The sequence below is a fragment of the Aplysia californica genome, unplaced genomic scaffold (genome assembly GCF_000002075.1).
Source record: "Aplysia californica isolate F4 #8 unplaced genomic scaffold, AplCal3.0 scaffold00138, whole genome shotgun sequence".
Taxonomy (NCBI): domain Eukaryota; kingdom Metazoa; phylum Mollusca; class Gastropoda; order Aplysiida; family Aplysiidae; genus Aplysia; species Aplysia californica.
Genome location: NW_004797408.1, coordinates 986,679 through 1,006,764, shown reverse-complemented (window position 1 = coordinate 1,006,764; position 20,086 = coordinate 986,679). Strand labels below are relative to the sequence as shown.

At 37.2% G+C, this 20,086-nt stretch overlaps 2 protein-coding genes across 2 annotated transcripts in view; one reads left to right on the top strand and one right to left on the bottom strand.

Annotated features, from left to right (window-relative positions):
• Positions 1–11,236, top strand: part of LOC101864060 — a gene marked incomplete in the record, with an annotated part of 51,486 nt that extends 40,250 nt beyond the window's left edge. Inside the window, 1 exon segment of the mRNA XM_013081628.2 lies at positions 4,461–11,236. Coding sequence (XP_012937082.1) covers positions 4,461–4,747 — 287 coding nt within the window.
• Positions 11,237–13,337: 2,101 nt separating this feature from the next.
• LOC101861436 (cilia- and flagella-associated protein 46) overlaps positions 13,338–20,086 on the bottom strand; it is a 79,176-nt gene continuing 72,427 nt past the window's right edge. Inside the window, exons 66-73 of the mRNA XM_035969346.1 lie at positions 19,520–19,638; positions 18,784–18,844; positions 17,919–18,057; positions 17,407–17,519; positions 16,283–16,364; positions 15,070–15,206; positions 14,391–14,567; positions 13,338–13,881 (exon numbers count right to left, since the gene is read on the bottom strand). Of these exons, the coding sequence (XP_035825239.1) occupies positions 13,712–13,881; positions 14,391–14,567; positions 15,070–15,206; positions 16,283–16,364; positions 17,407–17,519; positions 17,919–18,057; positions 18,784–18,844; positions 19,520–19,638 (998 nt within the window). The 3' untranslated portion in view covers positions 13,338–13,711. The remainder of the gene's footprint in view (positions 13,882–14,390; positions 14,568–15,069; positions 15,207–16,282; positions 16,365–17,406; positions 17,520–17,918; positions 18,058–18,783; positions 18,845–19,519; positions 19,639–20,086) is intronic.

Sequence of the window (20,086 nt, the reverse complement as noted above, 5' to 3'; positions counted from 1 at the left end):
GGGGGTTGTTTGTTGTTTGTTTTTTGTTTGTTTGTTTGTTTGTTTTGGTGGATGTATGCATTATAAATAACTTTGTTGCTCCCCATTTTTTCGGCCAATGCGATGGTGCGATTGTTCTATGTCGCCAATAGAATTCGAGATAAGACTATTAATATTAACCTAAATTACTGCAATACACCTTTATTCTCAACATTGTTTTGGTTATATCTTCAAGGATTCATCTAGTGTAGTCAATGTTTATTGTAGATTAATGTATCAGGCATGGACAATATGGAATTGCTTCTTTACACAGTCCCCGCCTCGCATAACTAGTTAATTTGATTGCCGTATCAAGTGAGGCTTTCGCAGCAGGAATTAATATTCACATTTTATTAACCGATGAAAAGCTTCCAGTAACAAAGTCTTCTGCATTTTTTTAAATGTTGCAGCATGTTATTATTTGAAAGCAAGTCTGCTTAGGTTTCAGTTGAATGAATTTGTAACATATTAATCATGAAAGTACTTAAATTATGATAACTCATGACAGTCGAAATAAAAGTAACATTTTTGCTTTTGTCATTGTTATTGTTTTTGTTTTTTGGGATGGGGGAGGGTAGCTCTCCTGTTCCAAAGAAGCCAGTGTGATGAGTCAGATATTTATGAGATGTTATCTAAACAGAATCCTTGTCCAGCAGTTTGCTGGATCGACGTAAGAGAACTGGACAGAGCATAACATAAATAAGAACGCGTTACTAATAAGTCGTTCTTCTTTAATTTCCCTCTTTTGTTCCTGTGCGAATTGCTTCCTACAAGAGTGACCATTACTGGGTTGATAGCTTCTCTTTACTCGAACTCAAAACTTAAACTGTAAAGTGAAAACCAAGTAGGTTTCGGGAAAAGATAGCACTCTGCACGCCAGACAAGGTGAGGCGTTTTGTGGAACCTGTAGAAAAGATGCACTCTGTCTCATTCGTGACTATGTGCATGACTTGGCAAACTCTATGGCTTTGTAAATCATAACCATTACATCGATACTTCATGTAGCACACTTTAAAATTCTTACTGTATGCAATTGAGTGTGTCTATTAATGTCATCCTTAAATATAGACATGGGGTGCGCAATGTTTCACTCTCTTCCATATTGGCACTGCAAGGCTCAGACTTCTGCATAAACCATGAGATTCATTGAACGAGCCTGAAAAAGGTCATGTTTCTGGTGTTCAGAATATGGCAAAGCGATCACAATGTGTATGTTCTTTTTTCTTGTTGTTGTTGTTTGTTATTATGCGGAAACGGAAGCATCGTTCACAGCCAGGGTCTATTCATCTGGCATGAATTGTTTATGTCTGGGTTCTAGTTAGGCTGAGTTTTTCTTTGATGTCCTTTCAAGGATATTTTCTAATAACTGCAGTGCCCTATCCGGAGGATATGAGCTCCACGTTCGAAAATACCCTTATTGCATTTAACTTGATCTCTGTGAAACGTCAATGAAAACAAAAGGCAAATATTCGAATAAAATTACCGATGATTTAGAAGGCCGTGGTGTCTTAATAATTATTGTCTTCTCAATCCGCCATTTTTTGTCTGTGCCTTAAAGTATTGGGGGGGGGGGGGTCAGTTTCAGCACTAAATGACCATCATTTTGTCAATGTGCTCAAAGCAAACTCTGTTTGCTTTATTAGCCATGGGAAGAAAAAATATTTTGTCATCGAAATCGAAGGATGATATGAAGCCTTCAGTGACATCATCACCACTGTTTGCAAATCGAATAATTCCTGTTTGCTCATTAGCCCGAGCTTAGGGGCCAAGCTAATATAGCATAATGAGATATAGCTAGATTCGTTCTGTAAAGAGAAAAGTGGTAGGCCGAAGGCTGTAAGTATAAGATATTTGTTGATGACGTGGTCCATACACCTTAGAGCCGTGACGTGCTGAGAAAATGGTGAGTCAGTCTCATTATTATGGTCTCGGAGATTGGGTTATATTTTTTAAAAACCTTTGCCAATGACAAAGAAGACACGCAACGCACCACTCTTTGGCTCAATACATAGAAGGCCTACAATTTTTCTTATGCCCCCCCCCCCCCCCTCCCCCTCTCCCTCCCTCTCTCTTTCTCTCTCTCTCTCTCTCTCTCTCTTTCTCTGTCTCTGCCCCCCCCCCTCGCGGTGGGACACAAACATTTTTTTTTATAGTTCCAAATTGTTTGTCCCTCTTTCGCTTGCCTTCAAGAAAATACAATATTTTATCACATCAAATAGAAAAGCTTCGCCACAAAATCTTTCTTTGGCGCCTTTAAATTTGGAATCTCATTTCGAGCATCTGTGTACACTGAGAGAATGTAGTAACCTGCATGCTTTATAAACAAAAATACTTTGGGTTACAAGTTTGATAGTGAGAGACACTGTTGTTCCCTTCATTGGATAGATGTAGTTTTGGTCGGAAACTTTGCCAATGGCGAAGCACACTGACATAATATCTTTTAAAGTCAAAAGCTTTGAAGCGTGCCAGATCAACTGAATTGTTTACTTCTTCTAAAAAAAACCAACCCAGATATCATTTTTGTTAAATGGTGGTAATCAATCATTGCTCGTTCAACAACTGCCTCTATATTGTAAGATGTCTATAGACCTACTCCAGAATTTCGGAGGAAAACCATCATTTCTTAACACGCCTTCTTTGCCTTTTAATCGTTGTTTTTCTCTCTTGTGGATCGGAAGTCGTAATGAGGATAAGTCTGATACTGATAGATATCACTCCTTGTTTACCTCACACGTGAAAGTATGTACTCTCTAATTGACGCTTTCCTTGATGATAGACAGATCTTCTCTGTCACGCTAGTAGACTTGTATAATAAAACCCGAAATCATGAACTCTGACGTATTTCCGTTTCTCAAAGAGTGTGCCATTTTAGCCAAATGAAGGGCTAGGTGAGAAGGTGTCAATCCAGAACCCCACATACGTACCCTGTGGGCTGCTCCTACACAGTAACGATAATGGATTTGGTAGGGCAGGGAGGGGAGGGGGTAAATATAATTGTCTCGCTACTGCTCTCCGTGCGCGGTGCAAGCTGTCCCTGTGGAAATGTACCACTAATGAAAGCCTTCACCCATGTGTTCTTGTGTTATGTTTGCTGTAATGTGTCGTGTCTGTCTCTCGCTTCCTTCTGTCTTAAAACTTTTCTCTGGCCTAGATACTGGGCAGTGTTCCGCCTGCGATTTACCTCGATAAATTGATTTTGAAACTGGAACTGAAAAACTGTCTGGGGAATTATACGATTAATTGGCGCCAGCCAAGCTAATATACAGGGTGATTAAAAAAGATTATACGCCAAAATCATCATGAGGTATTTCAAAAAACGAAAATGAATAGAAAACTCTAGCTTTAGACACATGTGTTGTACATACTTTCAAGTTTTTAGTTTATGTTTAACGAGTGCACAATGTGGCCACCACTCACAGCTCGGTCAACATTAAGCCGATATAAGAATTCCTCCCAAACGCGCCTCGGGATGCCTCGGTCCACCATGTTGATTGTAGCTGTTATTCGATCTTTCATGTCATATTTGCTAGAAGTGGTGGAACATGTGTTGTCTTTATCATACCCGCACAAAAAGTAGCTCTTCACCTAATGCAAGCAAATTCGAATGACTTCATTTTTCAACAAGATGGAGCACCGCCCCATTGGCATCTCGTGGTTCCAGTTAAACTGGAGGAAAACGTTCCTCAGAGGTGGATTGGTAGGAGAGGTGCTAATTAAAACCTCGCTTTCTGCGCAGGGCCTGTCAGATCCCCGGACCTCATTATGTGTGACTTTTTCTTTTAGGGGTTATGTTAAAGACAAAATGTAAGTACCACCACTTCCAGCAAATTATATTGACATGAAAGATGGAAGAACAGCTAAATTCAACCTAGTGGACTGGGATGTCCTGAGGCGCGTTTGGGGGAGGGGGGGGGGATTCTTTTATCGGCGTTATATTGTCCGTGTTGCTGGCGGTGGCCACATTGAGCACTTGTTAAACATGAAATAAAACTTGAAAGTATGTGCAACACATGTGCCCAAATTAGGGGTTTCTATTGTTTTGTGTTTTGTTGTTGTTGTTTTTTAAATATCGTATGATGATTTTGGCGTATTCTTTTGGAATCACCCTGTACAATACATAGGGCTTAGGGTTCAGAAATAAATAATTTTATTAAGAATCGAGATTAACGTGATTTCAAGTATAATACCTTGCTTGAGTCATTGGGTTGCAGCCTGTCAAATCAGGAGACTAGTTCATCTTACTTCTAGGCTACCTATTCTGTCTGCATTGCTTTTTATCTGCTTTAAATGAGAAATATCGAGTCGATGTTCTTTTATTACCAAACAAAGAATACATTAAGCTCAGTCTTCCCGTACACATGCTATACGTCATTAAACGCGAGTTGAAACAAGAAAAGAAGCTGAAAGAAAATTAATTTTCTCTCTTTCTTTCCATCCACCAGCATCCATCAACTACACAGTGGTCGTCCGCAACTGCGTGGTGGACGACGGCGGCACCAACTCAGAGACGGAGATCGGCCGTCAGAGCCACTGTGGCTGGATGAGAGTGCTCAAGTACAACGGGCGCCGCATGCGGGGTTGTATCCTCAGTTGTGACACGGATGCCTGCAATGCTGGCCCACAGCCCGTGCACCGAGCGCCGCTCTCGGTGTGGACAATGACTTTACTCACTCTGCTGCTGGCCACAGCTACGACTGTGAGCTTTCCAACGCCATTTCTCTTTATATGACTCTGACAAGACTGATGGAAATGAGGAATGGAAAAAAACTACCATTCAGGAAAACGGGATGGTGTTTTATTTGCCAGTTTGGTTATTATAACCCGAGGGGGGGGGTAGGAAGGGGGCGTCTACGGATTTTGTGATTTTGAAAAAATGCTCCTAGTGTTGTTCTCCTTTCTTTTTGTTTGGGGTACGGAGTTCTAAAGCTGGACTTTTCATGGACCTTGGAAGACATTCCACCAAACAATGCACCTACTTGAATACAGTATAACATAGAAAGAAGAAGGAGGGTACAAATTCGTTCTAAAAGAATAACAGAAGGCCTCAAATTCAAAAGGACATTGAGTTGGCGTTCTGTTGTATTAAAGACATACTTACAAAAAGCTCAGACAAGCCCAACTCGTTCATTTCAGGGGATGCGATGAGCTTCTGTAAAAAAAGGGGGGAAAGGAAGAGGGAGGGGCGAGACTTAAATTATAACTGACTTCGATTCACTGAGCTGAATGATCGTGCTGCGAAATAATGATGCGGTGGACGTCCCGATGGGATTGGCATATTGATTTCAGAAAGGGCATGGACGTGCAAAATTGAAAAAAGGAGCTTTGGTGCACTGGTGACTTCAAAGAAGAGATTGGCGTACTGGTGTCAAATACGAAGAGGGTTTATTGACCCCTAAAGAAGACTTGTGTGAGATCTGTTGACCAGAGAGAGAGGGAGAGACACGTGATATTGACATCTGGCTACACACAAAAAGAATGATTGACGCTACGTGTATTATATAAATGTGGCAATCTCAAATAGTCTGTGTACTAACTAAGTACTAAGTCTAACAGGTAAAGAAAGTTAAGTCTGCAAAGAGCAGATAGTGTTTTTGATTTGATGAGATGTTACCATACAATAAGCGTGGAGCAGAAAATAAATTAGTGACAAGGAGAGACAACAGATTCTCTTTGCCTGGAAAAAAATGTGAATTTCTTTGTCGTGGAGGGAGTTTACTCTGGTTTTGTTGGTGTCGTGAATGAGCTGATTTTGGTCAGTGTATTGATCAGTATGCAAAAGCATTGGCACAGATTTAACAAGTAAAAGATGGGATTTTAAACGATTGATACAATGATTCAGAGGTCAAAAAGGTGTTTGCCTCAGTTTCATACAAGTTGTTCTAGTTACCTAAGATGGAATGAACGTGAACATTACGAAGCTGAATTGAAGTGAAATTTTCACTGAGGAAAATTGGCGTATTTATGAAGCTTAAAATCAACTGTGAATGTTTTAAGAAAAGGTGGACATCTCCATTTCAAGGATGTGATGATGAGATGATTCAGTTGGTGTTGTAATGGCTGGTGATGAGGGCCGCCCTGTTTCAAACTCTTAATTCTTGGACTAAGGCCTCTTGAAGAGTACAGAGGATTCCCCCGGCCACTTTGTTCGACTGTAATGGATGCAAACGTCAAGTCCAAACAAGAAGCTATATTTCTGAAATAATGTGACGACAAGGGTATTTCACTCTTATCCTATCGTCGCACTTTCCTGGTATAGAACAAAATACACCACAAAACAAAACAGCCGGCAAGTCAAAGGTAAAGACAAATGTGGACAGTGACGAAAGCTTGAACAACTTATGAACCTTTGGAAAATACTGCTTCGGACTGTAAAAACATTATTTGTACAAACGTATGGTATTGTACTAGATGTAGTAATGTTGGTGTCATTAAAACAATAAATAACGTTTTGACCTGGCATCGTTCTGTGGACGTCGGGCAAGTCTTAAAGATATACCTACATTTTGAAAGAGGTTAATGAGTTCTAGGTGGATTTAAATTGCAGCTTTTAAATTGTCAGCTTTTATTTGAAACACAGGTCCTGGTGTTTTTCAGTTATCCAAATATGTTTAGTATACTCTGACATTGCCATTATGTCACAGCTAGTGACAAGTTAAAAGACGTCTAACTGAGCTGAAAGGTATTTGGGAAGATGTTTCAATGTCGTTTATTGTGGTTTTGTTTTGGTTTAAGAGTGTTTATATTTTTTGTACACTGACTAGAAACTCATTCTATTTCATCCGTTGTTTCTACTATAAGTGGAAAAAAAACTGTTACATCTCTACTGTTAGTGCTTTTTCAAAGAGGTGCACGGGTAAAGTTATCAATTTTCACTTATAGGGTTACATTTTTTTTTCTCGCACAATTTTTAACTTTGCTTCTGCTCAAGTTTATAACATGTACTCTGAAGTGAAAGACGTGGAATCTAGATCGATTCCAAATGCATGTAAAATTGATTCATAATATGACTTGCAGGCTATCAAACACGTATCTACTTTGGGCTTATTTCGAAAGCTTCGTGTGATATGCTCTTTTGGAAGAAACCATGAAAACAACTGAAATTGACTCCATTTGTTTTATCTGAGCTACAGAAACAACTGACACAACACAAGAAGATTTATATATAACAATTCTTTTGAAGACATTATTATCTCACATAGCTCTTGTATCACTTGCGACTATCATAAGCAGCATTTTTTTTTAAACATACGTCATCAAGACTTAATAGCAAACAAAGCCAAAATTACTTAGTATTTTACACTCCTTTAAAGATAGAATGTTCAATCTATATGGGTTTGTAATATGGATAAATGCACCATTTTGACGTCTTGTGTGGCCCAGTAGTTATTTTTCTTTTCCTCACCACTAACAAAGGCACACTTTCTTCATTCACAGTTGTTATCGTAATCTTTTCTTTTTAATCTACTAGGTTTTACCTTGCTCAACCTGAAATTAAGGATTTCTCTATTCTGAAAGACTAATTATTTGTGTTCTTTGAGTTTAAACGAATAGTTTTCGACCTATTCTGTCTTCACAAGCTTTGTAAATTTCATTTTCTCATACTCTCATAAGTCTTCTGGGATTCGTGTATTCAATGTCTTCATCATTCTTGAAAAACGACCGTGTTACGGCAAGGTAAGCGGTCTGATCTCAACATCCATTTCATGTGTTTAGGAGTTGCAAAGCGAAACTCGACGTCTTGGAGAAATTACAGACGTGAGAAAAGTATTTGAACCTTCAACTTTTTAAGTGAATGCCTTACAACTGGCAACTCTGGAGAAAAATTGCATCATTTTTGTCCAAGATCAGGCCTTTTATACGTGCAGTTTTTATATTAAGACTGTTATAGACCTTGTGACATAGTTCCCAGTCCTTTACACCTACATCATCCTCCACATCATAATGCCGCTGGCGTTCCGACACTAGATAGCATAAATTCTGTATCAGCCCCCAATATTGATTTCCCGTTTGACTTTCACTTTGTGTTATATTGTTTGAAATACAAAAACGCGTTCATTCTTTTCGCTGTCCATGTATGTATTCATAGTAGAAACCCACGTTTAAAAAGTATGCCATTATTCAGATTCATATACGTGTAAGTAAAATTTCAATTCTTTTCTTAATCTCATCTTTTAACTATGTCTATTTCCTCCATGTTTTGAAATGCATTTAATCGTCAGTGATCTTGTTTTAGGCGAAGATATTCAACATCTTGGTGTTGAACTGTCTTTAATGACCTGCAGCTCCTTTATCCACAAAAATTTGGTTTTGTACCTACTTTTTCAAACAATTTGACATTGTTTAAGATGCCAACTACCGGTATACCGCTAATTTGTTTAGGTGTCTCATCTGAGACACGAGGCTAATATCTTATCTAGAAAGAGTGTAGAAGAGTTGCAACAGACTGCCAGAATTGGCAACAGACTTGTTTTGCACGTTCAAGTTTCTTAGTAAGCAGAGTTAATTAATTATAAGAAATTGGACATCTCCACGCCATAATACCGCTCCAATATATTTGTGGCCTTTCACACTTTCAGGATAGCCGGGTTTGGTCGTCATGAGGTCCTATTGTTGGTGATACAGTAATCGTTGGTGGAAAGCTTCCACTTGGAAAGTAAATTTACCCATTTCCTCCTGTTTATTGTTTTCCAAGAGAGTAGAGAGTTGATGATCAAGCTTTTTTTTTTTTTTTGGGGGGGGGGGGCCTTCGTGTGGGTTCTTCTTATAATGGTAGAAGACTTCAAGTCTATGTCTTGAGCATTGTCTCTGGGAGATATAACACGCTTGAAGACTTCACTTCACGGGATGCGAGCCTGGTGTCATCGGACCCATCACCATTTGAAAGACAACCAACACATGAGGACCTCCCCAAACTCATTCATTCTGGAAATGTTTTTTTTTATGAGGGTGAAAGTATCTTGGACATTTACTACATATATTATGCCATCATCATCTACTGCTAGAATTGCTGTTTAATCCCACACAACAAAGGGATAAAGGGCCTACCCAAGGAAAACATTGAGAAGAATTTTTGAGGCTGAAAGGAAGAAATAAAGATGGATCTAGAACGCCCCATGGGGAATTGGTGAAGGCCAAGATTATGCACATCATCAAACGAAAAGCATTAACAAGGAAGTAAGAGAGACATATACCATGCTTTCTTGAATTCTTAAAATTTCCAAAGAAACAAACGCACCATGTACTTAACAGCAAAGTGCTGAGGACAGGACAGCTAAATGACTCAAAGCCAGATATGTGTTTTCCTTCCCGCAATAAAAAAACAAAAAAATAAGATAGAAACGTAAAAAAAAGGAGAGCCTGAATAAAACAGTTAAAGCAGAAGCAACGTTCGATCGAAACTTTAGCAGTAACACAGAAACAGTAAATTAAATTCGAAATTAGGATCAATATTGGTGTCTGGAAACGACAGCTGAAAAAAGAAAACTATGACAAAACTGAAATTGAACTACTGTAGAAAGTTGTGTAACTCGAGAGAAATTGCAATACAACCTAAAACAAACCAGGGATTTAAAATCTGAATGTTTTTTTGAATAACCTAATATGAATAGTACATCTACACTTGCTGTTGTTTTTTAATCTTTTTTTTTTTTTTTTTAAATAAAGGCCATCACGAGCAAGATTTTCAGAACCCAAGAACAAGAAAAAAATGAATTAAAAACCTAAAGGAAGATGACATTAAAAGAAAAAATCGTTGCAACATATCACTGCTTACGTTAGCCACATACAGGCATAGATATCATTGTGAGCATTAAGCTTCCTGGTGTGCTTGGCACTTGCTCCAATATGGCAATTTGGCATCATCAGCCATTTCCAGTCAGAGGCAGGTGTGAAAAAAGGAACTTTTAATTAAAAATTTGGTCTTTTATTATCGCCTCAGGATAATCAACAGATGACAATAGTCCTTTGCTTGCAAAGCTCTCAGCATAGAAATAAATTTGATTGGGTTCAATTTTTAAAATGTCTACTTTTAATTCCCCCCCCCCCCCCCCCCCTCCCCATGGTCAGGGTAATACATGTGACGAATCTATTGTAATTATATCAATGATTGTAATGATTTTTTCTATTTGTTTAGCTTTGTCAATCTTTTTTTTATATTTTTGCTGTTGTGCTCTCCAAGGACAATGCTCTTCGATGTTCTGCAGAGAATACTGTCTTGTGAATCGTAAAATTGACATGGTATTATCATCATATCTGAGCTCCATATCTTGTAAAATATGACCGCTTCATGTTTCATAATACAAGAGATATGAAATTTTTAAAAGATCAGGCTCAAGCTTTAACATTGAATATCTTTTTAATGTTCCGTACCAAAGTATCTTTATTCAACTGTAGGTTAAAAAATGTTCTGTACCAAAGCATCTGTATTGAACAGTTGCGTGTTCAGGTTTGTTCCTTGGTGGTTTATCTCAAGGAAAAAAACTTTGTAAATTTTTTTTATAGCAGTGGACAGCACAAGAGTGAATAGGGACAAAATAAGCTGGAAATTTTGAAAGGAATAAATATACTCAATTTCTGCAACAATACAAAATCACTCTGTGCTGAGGTTAGCCATAGTACACACAGAGGTTGCTTATCCACATATAGCATACTCCGCTGGTATTAAACTAATTTCTAAAGCTACATTACTGTACAGTAACTGTTTCTTTGATAAATTTGAATATAATGATATCCATCAACTATATTTTATTTTCTTAACTATTAAAATAATTTCTTAGAAAATCATATCTCCATTAATGTCTCATAGCTTCAAATCTAAATTGTGCAAATATTGTGATCAGTGAAGTGAGCAAAGGGAAACCATAAACTTTACTTCTTTATAAAGCTAAATTTACATTCCTGTTTTCCACTAAAATTTCAAAGTTGAAATAACGTGACTATGCCACAGTATTTTTTACTTCCGTCACATTTACCAGCTCTAAGCCAAGAAGTAAAAATACAGAATCAAAATTTGCACCAGGTCTATGTTAGTTTCATCTGTATCTTAAAGATCATTTTGTTGAATGATAATTTCTTCCACTGTTATTATTGTGATGTTCTAAGCATGTTGTTTAATATCTTATATTATTGATTGATCTTGGAACAAATTTAATAGCTTTGTACTGAACATCATGTCCCTTGACTTCAAAGTAAAGTATTCTGATTAAATTAGTAATGTAAACTCAAGGAGTCCGTGTTTCCTCAGAACATTGTGATGTGTCAGCTGTGGCTGCAAGAGAGTCAGTCTTCCATTCACTTGCAAGATTCTACTTTTAATACTCAACATCGCAAGCACTGCAGAACTTGTCCGACCACAAGAAATGTTAGATGCTTTCAAACTGCAATAAGCCATACTTCTTTCTGACAGTATAAATGTGGGTGGTTGGAGGGCACCACTGGTAGGTCCTACTTCTTTGATATCCCTATTTTATTTTTGTCTGTCTTGCTTTTTTCTAGCACAAAATGACTGTTATAGTGTCAATGTGTTTCTCTTTGCTCAAATCTATAGACAATTTAAACTTAAGAAAAAGAAGAACAAAATAATATGTGTGGCACCATGGTGAAATAAGGCGCACATCTTAATAATGAAGTCGAGCTTGCTGGGCAATTTTCATTGATTTTCCAAATGGATTTTACTGAAAAACATTAATCAAAGGTAGAAAAAATGTAAATTTACAGTTTCTAAGGACACTCAAGCTTTGGAAGTTACCAAACTTTGGCAGCCATTTGTTTGCTAGTTTTACCTCTGACACCAGGCAATAGACGAGTATTTTTTCCTCAAAAGCAAGACAAATAAATAAGCTTTAAGATGATAGCTTTAACTCCATTTGCTCAAACATTGAGAAGTGCCTGATTCCACCATGTGACACATATGAAAACTTTCAGGTAGGCCTGTCTCCTTCTTCACTCCCCTTGTCTCTGTTCCCTTTTCACAACGCATAATTCCCAGTACACAAATATATAACACATAAAATAACTGTGGTCATCACATAAAGGTTATCACAGTTTTATTCTTCATTTGGAATCTCAAAACGATTTTCAATTAAAAACAAAGATATGCCGGTGAGTCAGTTTGCATGTATGTGAGTTTCTTTGAGTCTGTCCTTCCCTCTGTCTCTCTGTTTGTCTGTGTACAGGTGAGCGTTCATGCAAGGGTGCACATTTTTGTGCTGTGTTGTGCATTGGCATGGCGCACATTTGATAATAATATTCGTGTGCAAGGATCAGGGGACGAATAAGGGAAATTGGTGTAAAGCCAAACTTTGACGCAAACATTGTATATAATTTGACATCACAAAGTATAACACTCCACATTCACAACACAAAGTCTGTGGCCTTGTCAGGCAGACAACATTTCAGAAATCAGCAAACATTGTTGTACGAGAAATATAGACAGCCAGGAAGTAACATTATCAAAGTTACCACTGTAAAAGTAAAAACGTTCTGGTAAAAACATCATGACATGCACATTTTAAAAAGCGCTGATATCTCTATGGTTAACAGGACGTGAGTCAATGACCTCTGGACATACCATGAATACTCAAGGTATTTGTTCATATCTATTCAATACTGATCATGCGAATTGATATAGGAATAAATGTATATTAGAAGAGATAGTATTAAAAACAATGTCCTGAAAACATTACCACAATTAATGATCATTTGTTAATTAATGATTTTACAGGTTTTCGTACTTTAAAAAAAAAGAAACTTTTCCTTTAACACTTTGCCATCACAAGGCTCATATAGTAAAAACCCTTGTCATCAAAGCCAAAAGCATTTTGGGGAAAATCCAAAGAAACTGGGAGGTAAACATCGCCGATCGGCGAGATGTGACGGCAAAGTGTTAACCAAACAACAAATCCATCAGCCTTTGATACTCCCATACAGTCACATGTCAACCTAAGAATGCAATAATGTCACGGTTTAAATCAATACTATAAACTAATATCACAGGCACTTTGGACGGACACAGAAAAATACAGAAAACAAAATTTTCAGGCCAGTGGCATCAGAAGAAATGGAATGGTACAAAATGACTGTAAATCAAGTAAATAAGTAGAGAACCCATTATAAATAACGTTTCTAGTGGTATGCTTAAAAACTAACAATCCAGATTGTTCACACCATATGAACAAGACTTTCACTTAATAAGCATGTGAGAAAAGGTATAAATACCTCATGTCATGTGAATATGCAACAATGTTTCCTTTTTCGACTTCATTAAGCGTGCAGAATGAAGTATAGAGAATGGAGCAAACAGAAATATTTTTCAGTTTTCCTTTGTTTTGTAAAAAAAAAAGTACTTTGCTTGTTCTACACAAAAAAAACAACCAATAATGTGACTTTAGAAAAAACAGAAGCGAATTGAAATAGGTTCGCCCTCTTTTAATCTGCTAGTTTTCACGTTTTGAGGCTGATTGCCATGATATACAAATATAAGGCAGTTTCATACATCATTAAATACATTTTTAAAATTTCCCCCTTCATTTTCATGTAGGCCTAGAAAAAAACAACAAATCATCCAAATGTGCTTTACAGAGGTTGTGGATTTGTTGCACTTAGAACATATTTGCAAAACAATTAGTCGTTGTTTTATTAATGAATATCAAATAATAAAATAAAAATCATGCTGATAAAATTAATAACACAGATTTCACTGAGTAATGATGATGTTGGGCATTCCATAACAGATTGTGTTGAAAGAAGACCTGGTAACCACAGGCATGTCTTCCTCCTCCTTCGATTCTTCCACATCTTTGTCAGGATCAGACTCTGAGGGCTTCACCTCAATGGCAGCTTCAGATTTAGCGTCAGTCTTCCCGTCTGTTGGTTTGGAAAAGAAAAAGAATGATTAGAAGAAGAGGATTCAAAAAGAAGTAAAAATGTTTTTTAAACAAAATGAGCTGGTCGGTACCGCTACAAAATACACAAGAAATTAAACAGCAAATGAAAACTTATGTAAGAGAGCTTTTCATCCAGATGTAAACAAACTTTTTTTGAGAATTCAGCTCACGTTAGTGGTGCGCTTTCATAATCAACACTGAGCCTGTACCACAAAGGAGACATTTTGCCATAAACAGTTTACAACAGAAAAAAAAAAAAGAAAAGAAGAAGCGGCAACACACACACCATACCATACAACTCACCATATGCTTTTATCATGACAACAGGAACTGAAGAGTTCATCTGTTTCACAAACTCCCTCAGACTAACAAAATAGACTCGTCCATTATTTTGTTGTCATTTAATTATCACTTACAAAAATCCATATATTGTTCACACCAAATGAACAAGACTTTCACTTAATGAAAATGAACTAGTCGAGCAATTACCTTTCACAGAGCCCTTTTCGTGAGCAATGCTCTTTTTCCTTCCTGTTGGAGGTTCTGAGGTGGCCTCTTTCCCTGCCTCTGCTGCTTTCTGTAGTGCCTTCTCCTCCTCATACACCACCATAGGGTTCTGGAGCAAGTACAGAGCCTGCCCAGTCGTTTTCCCTTTCTCCAATAAGTCTGAGGAAAGATGTTGAGTTCTCATTAGTTGCTATAAAAGCATTGAAAAGAATGTTGAAAAAGACGTTCGTAACAAAACAAGAAAAAAAGTAAACTATCTCTTCCTTTTTCAAAAATCCCAGCTTATCTCATGATATTATTATATTCTACAACAATAGATGCTATTGCAATTCTTGAAATACCCCTCTGCTCCTTAAGATTCAAGTAAAACATTAAGTAACTTTGAATTTTCTGGTTATATTATGTCTGCTTAAATCTGATTTACTCATCGTTGTTTATATAGCCTGGAACTGTTAACCTTGCTTTAAATTGAGCATAGAAAAATTCACTGGAAAAACACATTCAGTTCAGAGCGATAAGTTATCATCTATAATTTGGAAGAATAAAATTTAAAATGTTAATCAACCTAATCACTTCCTGAAACAAACCCACAATTCAGACAGACTAGTCTGTTCTCCCTGTTTGATCTTGTTTTTAACATCAAAACAAAAATAATTCTTACACTTCATAGTAGCATGCATCTTGTTTGCATTCTCAGCCAGGGTGCAGTGCCACTGGTTTCCTATGACACACCTAATGCCTCCCAAACTGGCCAGAATGGCTGCTTCCACCGGGTTCTCCAAGCTGAGAGCAACAGGACTGAAGAAAAGCAAACAAAACATATATATACTTTTTAACTCTTTATCTCCGTGGGGGGTAAACCCACTATGCAGGGCCATTTTTGGTAATAAATCTAAAAAAGACGAAAATGTCGCTAAACTGGTCAGGAAATCAAAACAAGAGAACCTAATTTGATAATTCTTCATCTAATGAATAAAATTCCTATAAAAGAGACCTGTCTACGGAAATTGACGAAAAATAAATTGAAGTCAAAGTCATCAGCACCTCACCCGCACAGCAATTCCAACTGCGTAACGCTGGGAACGGCTTGCTAGAGACAAACAGTTAAAGAGTATTTCTCTTGTTTTACTGACACACTGGCATTCATGAGAATTCTTGCTGAGAAAACTAGCAACCATGAGCTTTCTATGAGTATTATTGCTATCACCTGTGTCAGGTATGTGCAAATCAGATCAAACATTGACAGCAACCACATGTTGGAGTAGGTCCATCTGACACCTGCAGTTGGGGCTCGGCTGAACTTAAATTACAGCCATTCAGGTCAGTGGCACAAAGCAAAACTATGTATGATTCATTGAGGCATAATATAAGGCTTAATATGTTCCTACTTTTCAAAACTGAGTTCTTTCTGCTTTTTTAAATAAAGTCTTAAGTTAAAGCGATAAAAACATGGCATGGATTGGATTCAAAAATATGAAAATAGAGCAAAATAAAGTTTCAAATTAGTCCAGAGTTCATTAGACAAAACGCATGTAACAGTATAGACAACTCTTCAGTAGTACATTATTAGAATATCTTTTAAAAACAAGCATTCAGAACAAAAATTGTTTGAACTAAGGCTTTACTTGGTTTTCTCAGTAGAAAAGTCCAAAAGAAACCATTTCAAGTCGAACTACTTCAAACTCAAGACTAACCCATCAGGTATTTTGGCCTCCGGCTCAGACGGCAAAAGAATCTCCAATATGAAATATATTGACCCAATATATAAATATATTTAAGCAAAATTTACTTAAAATTAACTTTCTTGAACATTAAGTGAAAAGATCCTCTTTAAAAATAAAAATATCTGTGAGTCAAAATTAGGAAGCACTCACGTTTTCAATACGTCAAGTTTGCTCTGACGTTGGAAGCTCTTTGACGTTTCAGCCAAATCAAATGAGAACAAAATGTTGCACTCTGTAAAAAGAAAAGAATCAAGTGCAAAACAAGGAAATGTTCAAAGTAACAAAAGGAGCTACAAAAATATCAGGAAACACTGAACAGCAAAACAGGGCAAAATTGTCTTTTTTTCAAATTCCTAGGATTTTAACCATTTAGATCTTGATGTCCTGATCCATGCCCAAAAAATTATGGAAAAGGGAGATAATCCTCTTTAAAAATTTCATACATTTCATTATATTGTAAAAAAAATTCATTTCTAAACATTCAAAATTACAAAATGATCTGGAAAAATGCAACCACTTTAAGAAAACAACACTGCTTCTATGAGAAAATTTCTGTCCAGATTTTCATTTGTTACCTGTCTATTTCGTCATATTTTAAAAATGACCAACTCCTTCAGTGTACGATATTACGAAAGGCTGTGAAATGAACTTTCAATGTGTTTTTGTTTGATGGAGATCACTTCACGAGCTGGATTTTTATATATTTTCAAAGTTCCCTTGAATTTGTCCAGGTTTCAACTCCATCGCACCCTCCATTTCGTCATAATTATTTTAAAATTTCACACTCATTATTTCTGGGTCAATTTTGACCATTCAAAAACTCAAAAAAAGAAGAAGAACTCTACTTTTGTTTTGAAGCCTCATATTCAATCAGTTCTAATCTGACATTCTTCCTTGACTTCACAGAAATGCATACCACAGCAATGTCGCACATTCAGCAACTGAAATGCCACGCAATGCCATGTACCTATTTTCATGACAAGGACATGTGGTTACTTGAGGGAGGCATTGCGTTGCCAAGAGCAAAATGCTCGCAGCTAAAGGGATTTGAAAACAACAACAACAACAACAACAACAACAACAACAACAACAACAACAACAACTTATTTCCATCTGAGTGAAGTGAGGAAAATTCATGTAAAAAGCCCCTCCTAAGGACACATTATTGGCCCCTGATGGGATTCAACCCCATGAACTTACAGCTCAGAGTCCAACAGCCTAACCACTAGACCATCAATGCAACAAAAATTCTGAAAAATAATTAATATCTCTACCTGGAATATTCAGGGCTGCCATTTTGTGAGGGGGTATGTATGAAAGAAGCCTCTCCAGCCCATAGAAGATGAAGGATGTGCTCTCAGTCAGATAAATCTCCCACTCTCCAACACTGAAGAGATAAAACAAGGTATATATTTACATTAATGTCTTATCTGCTGTTAGTGCAAAGTTGTCGGAAATGAAAAATAAATATGTAAAAACAGCTGCAAAAAGAGGAGAGAGACTGTTTTGATAAAATGCTGCAAAGAGGGGACAGAGACTGTTCTGTTATTGTTAAGCATGTTAGTTTTTTCTGTTAGTGTAATATGAGAGAGAGATACACAAGGAAATAGAGAGAGAAAGGGGAATAGAAGGAGAGAGGGAGAAAGAAAGAGAGAGAGAAAGAAGTTTGTGTGTGTGTGTGTGCGTGTGTGACTGAGTGAGAAAGTGAAAGAGAGAGGGGGGATAGAGAGAGGGAGAGAGGGAGGAAGAGAGAAGGTGAGGTGTTAGGGTATTCCAAGATATCAACCTGGGGGTGTGGTCATTCCCAGGAACTCCCAGCCATCTGGGCGTAAACTGTTGCTCGTACTGCAGTAAGACTTTCTCAAACTCTTCAATTGGCTTGTTGGGCTCTGTCTCTGCACATTCAAGATTTGCATCAGTAATATCTAAACAGTCAGTTAAGGAAGCCAAATCAATTTTCATATTACTCTTATTTTTCACAGCAACTTTGAGACTTTGAGTGATGGTTATACCAAGTCACTGACATACAAAGTAATTACGACAATCCTTTTTTTTATCAATATTATCCAACAAATGATACTCACTAGAGCCTTAAAACAACCCATGGAAAGTTGTAATAGATTGTCTTCTTAAAAAAGCAAAAAATTTAACCTGCCCTTCCAATCTGCCGAAGGAAGAGGGGAAACTGCTCATCACAGGGTTCATGTCAGAGCAGGTATGCTCACGATTTGCATCAGTTCAGCAGTACCTGACCATTTCAAAGGCAACTTTCAGAGTCTATTTTCTTACAAGACCCAATCTTCAGGAGATAGGCACAAAGCACAGTTGGCCAAAAGACAGATTAAGTAATAATAATAGCTTGTCCATCTATCCTGTCGACGACCAAAACATCTGCAGAGGAGAATATTTCTCCAGACAAAATAGGAGAGTTAGAAGAACTAAAGGTTAAGATGACTTGAGGCTTCTGCTCTGGTCGATGAGACCAAAATTGTGCATAGAAGTGTATGACATCCCATCGCTAGCAACTAGCCAAGACGTTGCATCAAACTTTGGTGGGACTACAGACTATATTGATTGATGACTCATTTCGGGTAAGTTTTGAGGAAAGTTGGTTCATTCTATGACTTTTCGGAGAGCAACATAAAGGATACACCTAAAGTCCATGGTATTGGCTGCCACTTGCCAAGCTTGAGGATGTCTGTCAAGAGGTATCTGAGAACAGAAGGATACACTATGTTTAAAAGTGTGATGAAACAGAGCAACTCTATTAACAAGCACCCTGAACAGCATTCGTAATTCAAACTGCTGATCTTCAACAAACAAATTCATGGTACATCTCCAGTGTCTACAGAGAGCAAACATTGTTTCCTCATGATGGAGGTACAAATAACTTCCTATCACAAACTCATTAGACACCATGTTACATTTTATATAGAGTTGCTCAAAAACTAATTCTGAAGAGGAAAGTCTCTTGAGCTTTCCATTTGTGAAAATATCTGATACCAACTTCAAAGAAAATAAAACAATACTGCATTTTAGGAGAGGCACTTAAGTCTATCCGACCATTCTGTTGTATGAAATACTTCAGACGCTTTTGTGAATCATCATTATGTTAATAGCGAAAAACGTTCATCACTGTTCCAAATATTAAACCTGACAAATCATAAATATGACTCTATCTCTCTCTCTCTCTCTCTCTCTCTCTCTCTCTCTCTCTCTCTCTCTCTCGCTCTCTCTCTCTCTCATCAAAAGCAAGACAAATGAATAAACTTTAAGATAACATCAATAACTCCATAAAATTATGCTCATTCAGCATTCACTTCCAAGCCACACATTCACTTTCAATAACATTCCAACTGTAAACATAATGATCAGCTCAATGCTTACAATCTTAGCTTGCTTTTGCTTTGCCTCCCTCACGCCTGGGATTCTGGACACAAAGTTCACAGGTTCCTTGGGAGCTTTCTTCTTTCCCTCTCCCTTGGCTTCTTTAGGATCTGGCTCCGCTGAAGAAATAAAACATCAGATTCAAAGGGCCTGCTTCCCCAACATACTGACTTCATTTGGGTTTTTTGGGTTTTTTGCCCCAATAAAAATCTAAGTATCATCTCGATTATGAACTTTGCTTTCCTGGTAGTGGGAGCAAATAATAGGGAAGGAAAATAAAAATAACTTTGTCTTAACTGTAGCCAGTTAGTATTTCTAAGACCAAAGGCTAAATAAATTTAGAAACTAGACCAACATATCATTTTGAGCAATATCGCTCTCACACATGTTCACTACTAAGGCAAGAGCTATTTACAAATCTACTGATCTTCTCCGCACATTGAAATTAGTTAAAAATTGCTACGGCCATATGTTAAATAATAACAGTAATACATGCACACAAAAAAAAACGAGATGATTTTCATGAAAGTGGTTACAATTTTCGAACTTCTAAATCTCTCAGAAATA